Genomic DNA, 13,418 nt, shown 5'->3' with positions numbered 1-13,418 from the left:
CTCCTTTAAAGGAATTAGTCATGTCTAAGTACAACAGATCTGTCAAATTGCATCCCCTGGCATTGTCTGATGTTTTGGTTGAAAGCCAGCCTTATGCAAGACTGTCTTCGTGGCAATAGACAGTGGTTATCCTAATTTTATGGCTCTGACAACCCTAAAATGGCTCATAGGGGTTGGGCAGTTACCTCACTAGGTGATAGCAGATGGTAGCTGATAACACTTCACTTTGCCCTCCACCTCACTGATGGACTTTGCCATCCCCACTCCAGGGATGTGTGTCTGCAAAGCAGCTTCTGAACTACCCCCGTTTTTGTTTAACCTGACACACAGGTATGAAAACTGCAGTTAAAGCACAGATAGTCACAAACCCCTGCCTTGACAGAAACATCATCAATGAGGGAGATGGGCAGGAGAGAGCAGTGCTTCAGTGGTGTGGGCATCAATGCCTGCAGAGTTGCAGCTTCTCTGGGACCAGCAAGATGCTCAGCTGGAGCAGGTGCATCCTTGGAGTTTTTAATGCATATCGACTTGGAATAAAAGGTGATGCTTATCCTTACAGCCCTGCATTTTGCTATAAATTGAAGAGTTTCAGTAACTCTGCCATGTCTGTGCTGCTACTGAGGAAAATACTGGAAATGCTGGAATTTTTAGGGTTTGTAGCCCTAGCTTATCCAAGGCTGACCAGTGCAGAGAAGGCAGGCAGCAGGGACAGGCCATGACTGTGTTTAACCAGTGAGGTCTTTAGCCTATACATCACTTGTCACCCCTTATCTTTGAATGAACTGTACATAATTAAGTAGTGTGACTAAAGATGTGAAATCCTACATGGCAAATAGTGAACTTGCACCTCATTTATCTCTTTCAAGTGTTTAATGAATTTTCATCTTCAGCTAATGAATAATGGCAATTTCAGGCCCATTGTTCTATGCAGGGAAATTAATAATGGCCTGAGGATAGTTTCATACCTAGAAGCGCGGTAGAGATTGCCAAAGAGCAAGAATGTGGATTTCTTTCTAGAAGAACCAACATTATCTTCAAATTTGTTCCAGTTAGTGTACAGTCCATATTCACAAAGAATTCTTAAAGCACAACATGCAGAAACTGCTCTTTGGGGATAAAAAGCAAGCACAAATTTCCTTCCTTCACCTACCCTGCCATTAGGTTACCATATATTTTGTTTTCATCAACAGGTCATTTTTATTCATGCAGAAATTTTGACCAAGTTTGAAAAAGCTTTTAATTGTTAGCATTACATTAATAACATATAAAAGAAACATGGAAGCCTCATCCTCTCTTCAAAGACATTCTGAAATAAGGCACATTACTTAATAGCAACCAGGAAACCTACAAGCTCAAGAACATAAAGTACATTTGTCACCACTGTTTTCTTTATGGAAAAGGAGCTGTGAATGTTTCTACCGTTTCCTATTTCTGTGAAGTAAGAAAAAACAACTCACATAGTAGCTGTGAGTTCACTCGGTTTTGGCATTCAAGACCAAGTACAGAAGATTAAATAAGGAAAGAGGAGCACTGACATGAATGGATGTACTGCAACACCTACTACTAGTACTTGAAAAAATGGAAATGCACTTGAACTACAGAGAAGCAAATGTGCTGTACTTCTCTCACCCATCCAAAGTGACTGATTTTCATTTCTCATTTGCCTCTCAAAAATGTTTCATGTTTAAGGAAAATCCTGAGAAAATACAAATGTGGTCTTCAGTCCCAGAAGCAGGAATCTATGTCTTCAAACAATTGTTTAGTCAAAAGAATATTTTACCTGAAAACACTAGGCATTTTTAAACCCAACCTGCTAAAAGTTCTTGGTTGGTTTTCTTCAACTTCTTATTCAATTTACCATGACCTACATCTCAGTTCTACTTACAAATATAAAATATGAAGTATTTATGCAGAGAATTAGTGTGTTAATTTTGGGTTTAGACCCAACTGGGATGAGATAAAGTCATCTTATCAAATACATAATGGCAAACACATAATATGCCATATCTTAACATGGCCAGATACAAGATGTGTAGGATTTGATAGCTTGTTGTTGGAGGTGAGTCCCAGACTGCTGCAGTAGCTCCATGCAGGATCTGATGTTGTTGCTAAAAAAAAGATAGAATAAATTGCTTTTAGAAAAAAAAAAAAATCACAAAATTAATTTAAATCTCCTGTCAACATTTGTAGTCTTCAGATTTGCCAGCTTTTGCAAATGTTTTATTCTGGAAGTACAGCCCTGAACCAGATTCCTGCATAGGTTGTATAGGCTTTCAATTTCAGAATGGTCTCTAATCAAGAAAAATAAGGTTTTGCATAATGGTCCTTGTAACTTCTAGCTTGATGCTTCTTTACTACTAAATGGCTTCTCAAAAACTCTAGATGTCAATTCCTGTCACATTAGCATTGGGAGTTTATTTCAGTCTGTGAGTTAACTAGCCTTGCATTGAAATCATAACCATATTTCAGTGGGAGTGCCTGCAAAAGTGTTTATGTAAGTGCCTTTAATCCTGTCATACGACAATCATTAGGATTATCTTTCTGGAGGCATAGCTCATCCTGAAGTCTGCCTGGCAGCTGCTGCAATCACAGCCATTAGACTCATGGATGCACAACCAGGAATTAGACAAAGGGCTTTTCTCTGTGAGGAATTTTTCTGATGGGAAAGACAGTGGGTTTGTTTCAGAAAACTAGGTAAAATGTAAATGTGTAAATTTCAGGTTAACTTGTCATAAGGCAGAAGTGACTGGTGCTATCCGCCCATATCAGTACTAGAAATTGTGAATTAATAACCTCGTGCTTCCTTCCAGCTGCCCAAGGGCACCAGCTGAAGCCTCAGCAGGAGGGAAGGTAAATTATAGCTTTTAGCTATTCTCTCCTACTTTTCTTCTGCTCAGAGTAAGTGAAACTAGTGTCACTTTTCAGGTGGAACTGTCCTGGAAAGCTCACTCTAAGAGTCACCAAGTCAAATTCCTATCTTATAAAAAATAAAAGATCTTTCCAAAGGCTGCATTTCAAAATGAAAAACTCATTTTCAAAAAGAAAGGGACTTTTAAGTCAATAAAATTCAAAGCATATTCAAATCAAAGTACATGAGAAGTTTACCCATTTTCCAATTAGTGGTTTCAGTCAGACTGACAGATTGCTGTCTTAGTAACTATTTTAAGCACGGAAACTGTAGAGTTTAGTTCTACCCGCTCCTGTCCATTTTTAAGGACTGCAGTATCTTCACAGAAAAAGTGTTTCATGGGAATAATGTGTGTATTGTGCTTGTCCAGTTGAATCATTTAGTAATTGTTCCCTAAATCTGAAAAAAAATTGTCCCAAAAATGTGTCCAATTTTAGCACAATCCTTAACAATTTCTCTGAGACAGTTAGCAACACTTCATTTCACATACCCCTGTGCCAATCTATAAATACTGCTTTTACCAACTGCTATGTCTCATTCTCTGTTTTGTTCTGCTGAGGTTTTATTCCACACTGAATACAGTTTTGTTGCAAGAGATGGGGTTTTTTATCTTTTAGTTTTCTCCTCGGGAATTGCTTTCTGTCTGCTTTTTAAATCAACTCTATAGGAAGCAGTTTAGCTTCTGTGGACTTTGAAAAGGATATACATTCTTTAAGCTCTTAATGAGTTTTTCCAAAACATACTTAAAAAAGAAACCGCCACAAAAAAAATGACCACATTTAAATAACTATTAAGCTTGGGCAGTAGAAACAATTCTTCCTTAATTTTTCAAGATACAGTTGGGTTTTTCACTGCGTCAGGTTACGACACTATTAAACCAATGTCAGCAGTTTTGTAAGGGTCAGTTTTACTCACTTAGGTACACACAGGCTGCGAGTCTATGAAATGTTCTCTTGGGAAACCCCATCGAACACAACTGTCGGAGGATCGAAGGCAAAAGGCTCCAAGTCCATGTAGGATTGTGCTGTTTCCCTCAGAGCTGCCCACGATTCACTAATCTGAAGTAGATCAATACATAAAGGAATATACTGAGCTTTGATACCAAATAAACACTCTCTGTGACTACTGAGCAGCCTTGCCCATGCTTGCCAGAGACCACCTCTAGGTCTGGGGTGGCTCCGTGTGGTGGAAAGTCTCTCCTCCAACCCGAGCTTCCAAAGAAAGGCTCAGCAGTCTCTTGTTGTTCAGTCTCATGGTGATTTATTGCAAGTTATCTAAAAGATTTTCTTCTGGGGCTGCTGTGGTTTGCTCACAGCTCAGGCAGAGGCACACACACACCCTGACATCCTCTCTGACCCCAACTGCTTCTTCTCTCCCCGCCAGGGCTGCTGCTCTCTTTTATATGGTACATTACATGTTACATGTTTGCAGTTTTTCCCCAATGCCTATTACCTATATTAAATGGTGCTTTTCTATCCTTTATATGGTACATTACGTGTTCCATGGTTACAGTTTTTCCCCATGCCTATTACCTATATTAAATGGTGCCTTTCTACTCTAAACCAATCTGTGAGTGCCAACATCACCAAGAACATGGAGGTAAGGAAGAACAAAGAGGGAGGACAGGGCAGGCCCAAATCCATCTTAAACCCTCTGACTCCCATGTACAAAACCAAAACCCCCCTGTACAGCACTCAAAAATTCTTCCCTCTACTTTGTGACTACTTCTACTCTAATATCTAAGCATTTGTGACTTCTTGTCCTTCCTGCAAGGTTGGTAAATCGTTCCATGGCTCAAACCCAAAGTCACAGCTGTTTCCAGCTGCCTGCCAGGGTCTCAAATGCTTCTGACCTGGGCCTGGAACATCCAAAAATGTCTGAGGGACATTTTGAGTTCCGACACATGTCGATAAATCAGAAAAATGTCTTCTCTTGACCCAAAGGATTTGTGTTACACATTAATTCCAGACCCATGCTTTCTTTTTCTCAGTAGGTGCTGCAGGAGGAAGGGAGAAGATACCTGTTCAGCCAGGGTGTGTGCCCATGTCTTCTGGCTGCTGCTGGAGTCCCAGTAGCTGGGAGAACATGGAATGTGTCGCTTGAGCCGCATGAATTGATTCGCTGGTTCTTCTGTCAGAAAGGGTGCTCCAAGGACGCTCGACACAGAAGCTGATGAATATTTGTAATATCAGAATAATATGTTAGAATGTGCACTTCAATAATAAGCTGATATCCACAGACCATGGTGTTGAATCTGTAGTTTATTTAATAAAAATCAAAGGTGGTCCTACCTTAGATTTTACTTAGGAAAAAATCTACCTTAGATTTTACTTAGAAAGTAAAAAGAAACTTTCTTTTTAGACCTGAAGTTAATAAAACAAATTCTCTAAATCATTATTTTGCTGTTGAATCTGAAGTAAATAAAGTTACAACCTAATTAAGGCACTAATTTATCCTCTTGGACTGTAATTGCACTAATCTCAGGTGTGCTGAGAGCCTAAAGTTATTTAAAATAACACAAACCCTACCTGTGAATTTATCTATGGTTTCCAAACTTCCTGGTTTATATGTGATATTTACTCTCATTAGTATCAACATAGAAATTGAATGCTTGGAAATTGTTTTCTGAATAGATGATATTGCACTTCTAATCTTGTTATTGCTTTGCTTCAGATAGCTGCTGAGGTCACAAGCTTCATATGAAAGGCTCTGGTACAGAAAAAAAAAATTTCTTTTTAGTCTTGAGTATTTGAGACATAAATTAATTTTGATACATAAATCCATTTGGGGTTAAAAGAGTCCAAAATAGCATGTCAGTCCAAATCACACAATTTTTAATGAACCACTGATTAAGACAGAGCTCAGATCCATCAGCCAAGCTGAGGCCAGTAAACAGCTGTGTCTGTAAGCAGCTGTGCTCCAATCTAGTCAAGTGGGTTTAAATGGACACCTGAGGGTGACCTGAACACACTTGGAATAGATGGGCCAAGAACCTGAACCCTTTTCTAATAAGCCTTGGAGTAGGAGCTCAGCAGGACAACCTATCACCTCACTCACAGCTCCCCAGTGCCCCAATTCCTGAATTTCTAGGGGAAAAATTTAACTGGGTGTATCAAATATTTGCTTCTATATGCAATGTTCTGCTGAATCAAGCTGTAATTCACTTGTAATTATTGCTGATCATATTCCTGATCGTAAAATATTTTGTGATCATCAAATACTTCCTGATCATCCACAATTTTGTTGCTTTTTAATTTTTTAAATAGAAGAAAATATTTACTGAACTCATATAGGTAGAAGATATGTGAACAAGAGTGTTTGCTGCTCCCTTTCACTTTGTTTCTTTTCAATGCAAAAAATGCTTAAAAAGAAGATGAGAAAAAGTTTGGTTATACAGTTATGAACAAAAAAAAAAAAGTGAGGGTGGTTGTAATCTTTGGTTTTAATATAGACATCAAATAGTACTTTAAAAAAGCTACTTAGCAAGCAACAACAGTCCCAGTAGTTCCTTGCTACTCCAGTTCTTCATATTCCATGTTACTATAATCATAAACTGGAGGTAGAAGTTTTAGGGTGGGGAGTTTTCAGGGAATACCATCTTCAAAAATATTACAAACTCCGTGAAAAAAGTAAGTTCAGATATTTGGTGGAAGGCTGGGAAAGAAGAAAATATATTTCATACATATGTCTATTAAGCTGCTATACTTGTATTCTAGAGCTGCACAAGAGAAAACTAAACTTGTGCCAAATTTCAACATTTCTCTGCCAATTTACTATTTTCCAATAGAAAAATCTACGAGCTGTTAATTTCTCTTAAGTGAATTTTGAGAATTTTTTTTTTATTAACTATTTTGTAAGCTCATGATTACATTTCTGGACTGAAATAACTGAACTGGGATCAGAAATTGACTCATTAAAAAGGCTTTCATTTTCTTTAAATGTACATATAGTTAGTAAGGGCCATTAAACATTACATTTTATCACCAATATGTGCTCTGGCCCTCCAAATTTTAAATAGCTGCAAAAAAAAAAAAAAAAAAGGAAGATCATTAAGCAGCTCTGCTTCTTGTGGGTTTTTCTCTTGCTGCCAGCATCTTTAACAATGAGCTTGTCATTCCACTGGTGGGACAGTGAGGTGTTATCTTGGCTACTGTGGTGAAGAAAGCTGCATCTTCAGGGTATTACATGTCAATTTTTAATGTACAGCCTTCTCTGGCTGCCCCTCTAACTATGCTAAGTATTCACTTTGATGCTCTGAGGAGAGGCAGGTATGCCAGCTCTGCTCTTGGCTTTTCTTGTCAATGCTGACACCTAGATCTTATTCTTTTCTAGCTGCTGTTTCATTCCCTGGGAGCTGTCTCTGCAGAGCTTCTCCCCAGCTGCTGGGGCACTCCAAACAAGCAGAATTACCAAGAGAAAATCAGGTAAGTGCCTCTATATACCACCTAACCCTTCAGGTTTATCTCATTCTCTCTTTGTCTTGCTGTAAAGATCATGAGACATCTCTGAACATGGCAAATTTCATTCACCTCTGGAATAACTCCAGCGAGATCATTTCTAGCATAAACAGAATTAGCCCTGTTGGTCTTTCACTGGGGCTGCACATTTGTTTGTGCTCTGGCAGAGCTCAGAGAAAGTAAAGTCTTCTCTCAGCTCTAATGTAGACCTGGAGTCATCAGACCAGGTGTCTCCATCTGAGCAGCCCCTCTGAAAGCAGTGTAGAATTTCCATCAAATGAACCATGTCTTGCCTCAATTTAAGTTTCTTGGTCTGGGTGTAATTTTCCCCCTCCTTCTGAACAGCTTAGCAAAATATTGTGGAAACGTTTGCTTTGTAAACACAGAGTATTCCTGAAGGAGTGCATCTTGTAGAAGATTAGCATACAAAGCAGGAGAGTGGAATTTCAGAGCATCTGATGTGAGACTAGAGGGAGTTAGGAGCAGGTGGATGATGTTAATAAAATGGCTTATAGTGTGTAAAGCTGAGCTGCAAATATATTAAGAATTTCAAGTTGTACTGAAACAGTTAACTCACCATTAAGGGCAACCAGACATGTTGTAGGTTTTTTAAGGTTTTGGTTGTTTGGTTTTTTTATTCAATACTGTTTTCCTCTCTTAGATAAATATGTGATTTGAAAAGCACTTTTTGATATAAATGTCCCAGTGGGAAAATAGAAGGAATGCATGTGGAGGGTGAACTATTGCCAAGGTTGTATCAGCTGTTACCAGTTAGAATGTTTCCTTTCATCATCTCCTGAAGATTCACTCAGTGTTCTCACATGAGAAGCAAATTATAGAAAAAAATTGGCTGGTTTTAGCAAGCAGATGCTTAGCTCATGTAATTATTGCCTTGAGCAGATAGTTTTGTCTATCCTGTGCACCTCAAGACATTGTCCAGAGGGAAAACTGCTAGTAGTTATTATTGCTACCATGCCTTCTGAGCATCTAATTTTGGATTACTGTGATCTAAAACTAAACTTGAGGAGGGCTGGTGATGCAGGCTTGCCATCTTTGTCAAAAAATCAAATGTGCACTTAATCTAGCATTGAATATATTTAAAAAAGAAAAAAAAAAACCAACCAATGACAAAAGTCTGATTATGAAAAGGCATATAAAATACCATGCAATGTCAAAGTGAAAATAAAAATATCACAGTATATCAAGTAAACTGCACTCAAAATAGAAAATCAACCTGGATGCATCTTAAATTACTGTGCTTTAAAATCTCTTCATCCTAGACTTGAATGGAAGCATATTTCTCTTTACAAGGATAGATTTCTAGAAAGCAACATACTCAGCTGGGTGCAGCCACAAAATCTTCCCAGGAAGACATCTTTTTCTATCAGCTGAATAGTGATCCCCTTCATCACACAATCAAAAAGTTGATTATGGGATTAAATTTCGACACATTTGCCTGCTAAGGGACCTATTTAATTGATATACATTTTCTTTTGTAAAAGTTAAGTAGCAAGAGCCATTGTATGCTTAGTAGTCTGGGGAGAGCAGGTAGGCCACAATTTGCACACCAAATGTCAGAGTTTAATGATAAAAAGACAAAACTTCAAACTTGCCTTAGTATAGGATATGCTTCTTCTTGCACTCTCTACCCCAAAGCCTGTTTTTATCTAGACCAGCACTATTGTATAAGTGGTAAGGAGCAATCTCTAGGCTTAGGACCAAAATTTATCCATGGTGTGCATCTACCACAGGGAAAAGTGTTTTATCTCTGATTTTTTGTGATATTTATAAAAAAACCTGTAAATTATTTAGTAGCACTTCAAACACTCTCTGTGCACACTACTGTTTCTCACGAGTTTCTGAAGACTTGCAAGTTTCTGACAACTTGAAAACATATTGCTGAAGTTAATATCCATGTAATTTAAATGTCAAAAGTTGGCAATTGCTCTGGCTCCTTTCTTTTAGGTCTATTATTAGAAACTTTAGGTCTAATAACTCTTCTTATTATTCACTATATTGACTCTCTGGTCAAAATCTCAGCTGGTGGAGGTAAAGCTGCCAGTCTTATCAGCTCTTCAGGACACAGCTTGGACAGAGGCTAAACTTGGACACAGCTAAACTTCAACCTTGCTGAGGTGGCAGGTGCTGACGTGTTAGGAACTTTGAAAAAGTAAATCGAGTCTGCAGCTCGGGTGTGTTTCCTAAGACTAGAAATGAGCAGAATGGACCAGCTCCTCACCACGTTTCAGCTACCTGACTTTCTAAACCTAAGTTCACAAAGTCAAACCACCACAGGATTCAGTCTGAGGACTCAGAATACCACAGTGCAAATGCTGAAAAGAATGTGGCAGTGGCTGCTTCTCTCCTCACTCAAGTATTTTTCTAGATTATGTGGCATTCCATGGAAACCCAGATGTGGTTTTCTGTCAGAACACTGCATAAAGGGGCTGGATTGCAGCAAAGATAGACTTGTGAATTCTGCAGGCCACCTCTGGCCCAGATAGCACCTTTTTTCAGATGAAAAGTGTAATTATATCAATGTCTAACACCTGCACATTGCTTTTTCAAATTATTTTTTAAAATGTTTATATGTACATAGGCTTTGTATCCTGGAGTGTTTGGATGGTAAGAAGCCTTAGAATAGAATTAAATCAGTCATATTTGCTAATACCTGTTGACAGCAAGATTTAAAGTCACTGATTAAGTGCTTCAGCTCTTTCCATATCACCCAGTCTTTGAAATTTTGGCTTTATCTGTTTCTTTCTCAAGCTTGAAGAAAAATAGATTTTATTATTTGACAATTCTTAATTTTATATCACAGGACACAAAGAGCTCTCTGGTTCAAGAGAAGTCATTAACAATCCTTAGAGCTACAGCATCAGCCTCATTCCCTCATCAGCAAAGGCAGAGAAGTTACAGACACTTAATGCAGAATTAGCTATTGAACATATTCAATATGTGCAACGATGCCAGGGGTCAGGCCAGTTTTCAGGCATGGGTAAATAGCAAGGCAATTTAGCAAAAATCCTAGATAATCCTAGGGAAGGAGATACTCCCACTGCAGAAAATTATTAGAAAAATCACCAATCAATTGGCCCACTCAGTGGGTCCTGTTGAGATTTCCTTTCTACATCCAAATGTGGCAAAACACCCCCATCAGACACCTGAGAGACTTCAGCAATTATCTCAGTGCCAATTCATGACACTCCTACCACATCTCTTGCTGCTGCACTCTCCAGAGGCTCAAGCAAAAGGTCCAGAGAGCCTATTCCTTGGTTTACTATGAGGAGTGATTTATAGCAGCTGAATTGAGGGCATGAAGAAAAATAAGTATCTAATGAGAGTGTTATAGTCTCTATTTTATTTTACCACCACCTTCACTGTTGCTGAAAGGATTTACAATTAATGAAAAACTGAAAAGATTGTGATCAATGAAATTTTTAACAGCTCATTAAAAAGTAGTAATAAGTAGTTCTTCACGTATTTTGAAGATTAGAAACTTGAAAAGAGTTTTGAAAACAAGAGAGGAGACATAAAGAAGATTAAAGTCTTCCAAAAGAAAGCTGTGCTTCCAGCTTGGCCTCAGGTGACCCTGTTTGCACTATAAATGGCCTTCAGTGGAAAGGAGGTGAAGTTCAAGAAGATAGGCAAGTACCCAGGAATTGTACCAGTTCAACTGCAGATCAGAAAGGGCAAATAAGGGGAAAAGGTTTATAGGTGAGCTCAAACTTGCAGAAGAGACAAAGTCCCTTTCCATCTCCTTATTTCCCTACAGAGCCTCCCTGCAGCCAAAACTCAGGTTCATATGGCATGGAAGCAAATTCAACCCAAGAGAGAGATTAAACCTGACTGAGATCCCAATTTACAAAACGTTTTTCAATAATCCACAATTAATCATTGTCTCCCTCATTCTGCCTTAGCTCCTCACATCATGTTATTACATGCATGTAAATACACTGCATGTGTATTGGAGCATTCAAATCTAAGAAATGCTTTTCATGCATGCATGTGGATAGAGAATCTTGTCAAGATGCAGGCAATCAATCACTTGGGAAGTCAGCTGTCACTTACTGCCTGCCTGGTTTATTCTAATTTTGTGAGAAACAAATTAATCCTGCAGCACGTGCATCACTGATCATTGACTGTACCAGCATGTGAAGAGCATGTGGCAGCCCTGCCCCATCCATTTTCCCTCTGGTCCAAGTTTTACAGGTTGAGTCTTGGTTGTAGATGCCCTGGTTACAAAGTGCTGTGAAGATTCAGCATCCAGACAGCCTGAGTGCTTTAAAACAGTCTCCTTAAGAAATTCATGTCAGAAATGTTAAGAAATTCATGTTCCAGAAATCACTTGTGAAATAGATTATTTTGGGTCCTTATAAATGCATGCAAAATTGTTTCCTACAAACAATAAATGCTGAGATAAGAATAATATTTAATGATTTTGTAGAAACAGTATCAAGCTCTTTTTACAATTTTAACAGTTAAGGATTTTTAATTCTTTTTACAATTTTAACAGTTCATTTTAACATCCTGTAATAATGCCTTTCAGTCAGAAATACATCCTTCCTCCTTATACATGAGCAGTAAAAGGCTCAGAAGTAGTCACAAGGGGCAGAATCAAACCATATTTCACAGAATCTGCCATGCAATCTTGTGCTCACCCACTCTCCTGTAGTCCCTGCTGCAGTGATTTCCAGTGAATTGGTGCTGTTCTGGTGCTAACACAGGGGTTTTTGCCAGCTGACTATTTAATAAGCATGAAGGGAATGCCATGAAATAGGATGCCAAGCACTTACCTGTAAACAGCAGAGCAGACACCAAAATTTGAAACATTTTCAGAGACATGGCAAATTATTCAGAAAGGGTTTCCTTTGTAAAGTGAAGAGAGTGATAGAGTTTTATACTTTGCTATCTTTAGGTTTATAAATCATTTACCAGATACGTGTAAGGGGTTGGTTCAGGCAGAGGGCAGGGTACAGTGCTTAGTTCAGATTTGTCCTGTATGCTTCTGTTTGTACACTTTGGACTTTGCAAGCTGAGCCTCTGATGAGCCATAATGGCTCATTATTGTGTGGATGCATTTAATTCTTCATAAGTTTTATGATGCAAAATAGCACGTTGGGCTTGTTCTGTGAGCATTAACAGGTAAGCCTCAGTCAAGCAATCTTTTGCATGGCTATTTTCCCCCTCATCCTGGTGGTAGGTGGAAGCAGTTTATAGTTTGGTGTGAATAGAAATGATGAGTCTACCTGCTCTGAGAGCAGTGCCAGAGTATGCCATATATTTCAGCTGCATACTGCTTGGGTTAAGGAAATTAACCTATAATAAAATTGCCTGAAAAATTTTTTATTACACACAGGTGCATAGGAGGGGACACTATTGAATAGCAGGTCTAACAGTGTAATCCTCAACTTTATCATGTCACAAATTTAGTATTATTTTAGCATTGTCCTAAAAATAAAGAAAATCAATATATCCACCCCAGGTAGCAAATTAAATATGGAGGCAGGTGTTCTGCATTCTGGTGTCATATTAACAACAAATATTATTTATCCAAACTTACGACCAGTTTCCCCACCTCTGAGCTACTATATTAAATGTTAGATGTCAGCTTTTTTGTGGACTAGAAAGAAGGTGTAATGACTGGGATATTTGCTAATAGGTGACACAGAACTCTCAAGAACTGTAGATCCCTCAGAAATAAGTTCCAGGGAAGCATACAAGTTATCCTTTCACCTCACAAACTTGGTGGGCTGTTGCCTCGAGTGCTTTTCTCTTAAATGGGCCTGAATTTCTATCGCAGCTTTCCTCCCACAGGCTTTTCCTCACAGTTCCTGATATAATGCCTGGAAGAACATGTTGGTGTGTCACTTTCTATTTATTGCAATTATGTCTTCTTTAGTGTGCAGCCTGCTCAGAGAGGTATGGCACAGGTATGGAGAGACAAGAGCAGCCAGCAGCACATCACAGGGAGGCAGGATGGGCCGGCAACAAACACCCAAGTCACCTACTCCTCTTATTTCATCTTAGGAAGCAAGAGGAAGAGATAAGAG

General features: G+C 38.7%; 1 protein-coding gene and 1 long non-coding RNA gene across 3 annotated transcripts in view; one reads left to right on the top strand and one right to left on the bottom strand.

Annotated features, from left to right (window-relative positions):
• Nucleotides 1-1,212: 1,212 nt before the first annotated feature.
• C1H3orf85 (chromosome 1 C3orf85 homolog) lies at nt 1,213-12,292 on the bottom strand. Its single transcript, XM_031506093.3, has 4 exons — nt 12,162-12,292; nt 4,929-5,077; nt 3,824-3,966; nt 1,213-2,108 (listed from the first exon to the last, which is right to left on the bottom strand). The coding sequence occupies exons 1-3, from the start codon at nt 12,208-12,210 to the stop codon at nt 3,847-3,849; spliced, it is 318 nt and encodes a 105-aa protein (XP_031361953.3). The 5' UTR covers nt 12,211-12,292; the 3' UTR covers nt 1,213-2,108; nt 3,824-3,846.
• The window catches only part of LOC110477026 (uncharacterized), a 44,090-nt gene continuing 38,035 nt past the window's right edge, over nt 7,364-13,418 (top strand). The window contains exon 1 of one of the 2 annotated variants that reach the window (XR_004148891.3): nt 7,364-12,510. This is a non-coding gene — a long non-coding RNA (uncharacterized LOC110477026). The remainder of the gene's footprint in view (nt 12,511-13,418) is intronic. The other variant, XR_004148893.3, reaches the window with a different exon arrangement.

The sequence above is a fragment of the Lonchura striata genome, chromosome 1 (genome assembly GCF_050655825.1).
Source record: "Lonchura striata isolate lonStrDom1 chromosome 1, ASM5065582v1, whole genome shotgun sequence".
In the NCBI taxonomy this organism is placed as follows: Eukaryota; Metazoa; Chordata; class Aves; order Passeriformes; family Estrildidae; genus Lonchura; species Lonchura striata.
This window is presented reverse-complemented; position numbering and strand designations above follow the sequence as displayed.

Coding starts and splice junctions, on each gene's coding strand:
- C1H3orf85 (XM_031506093.3), bottom strand. CDS start 12,210: ATGTCTCTGAAAATGTTTCAAATTTTGGTGTCTGCTCTGCTGTTTACA. Junction 5,078..12,161: donor GTCTGCTCTGCTGTTTACAG/GTAAGTGCTTGG, acceptor AATATTCATCAG/CTTCTGTGTCGAGCGTCCTT. Junction 3,967..4,928: donor CACACACCCTGGCTGAACAG/GTATCTTCTCCC, acceptor GATCTACTTCAG/ATTAGTGAATCGTGGGCAGC.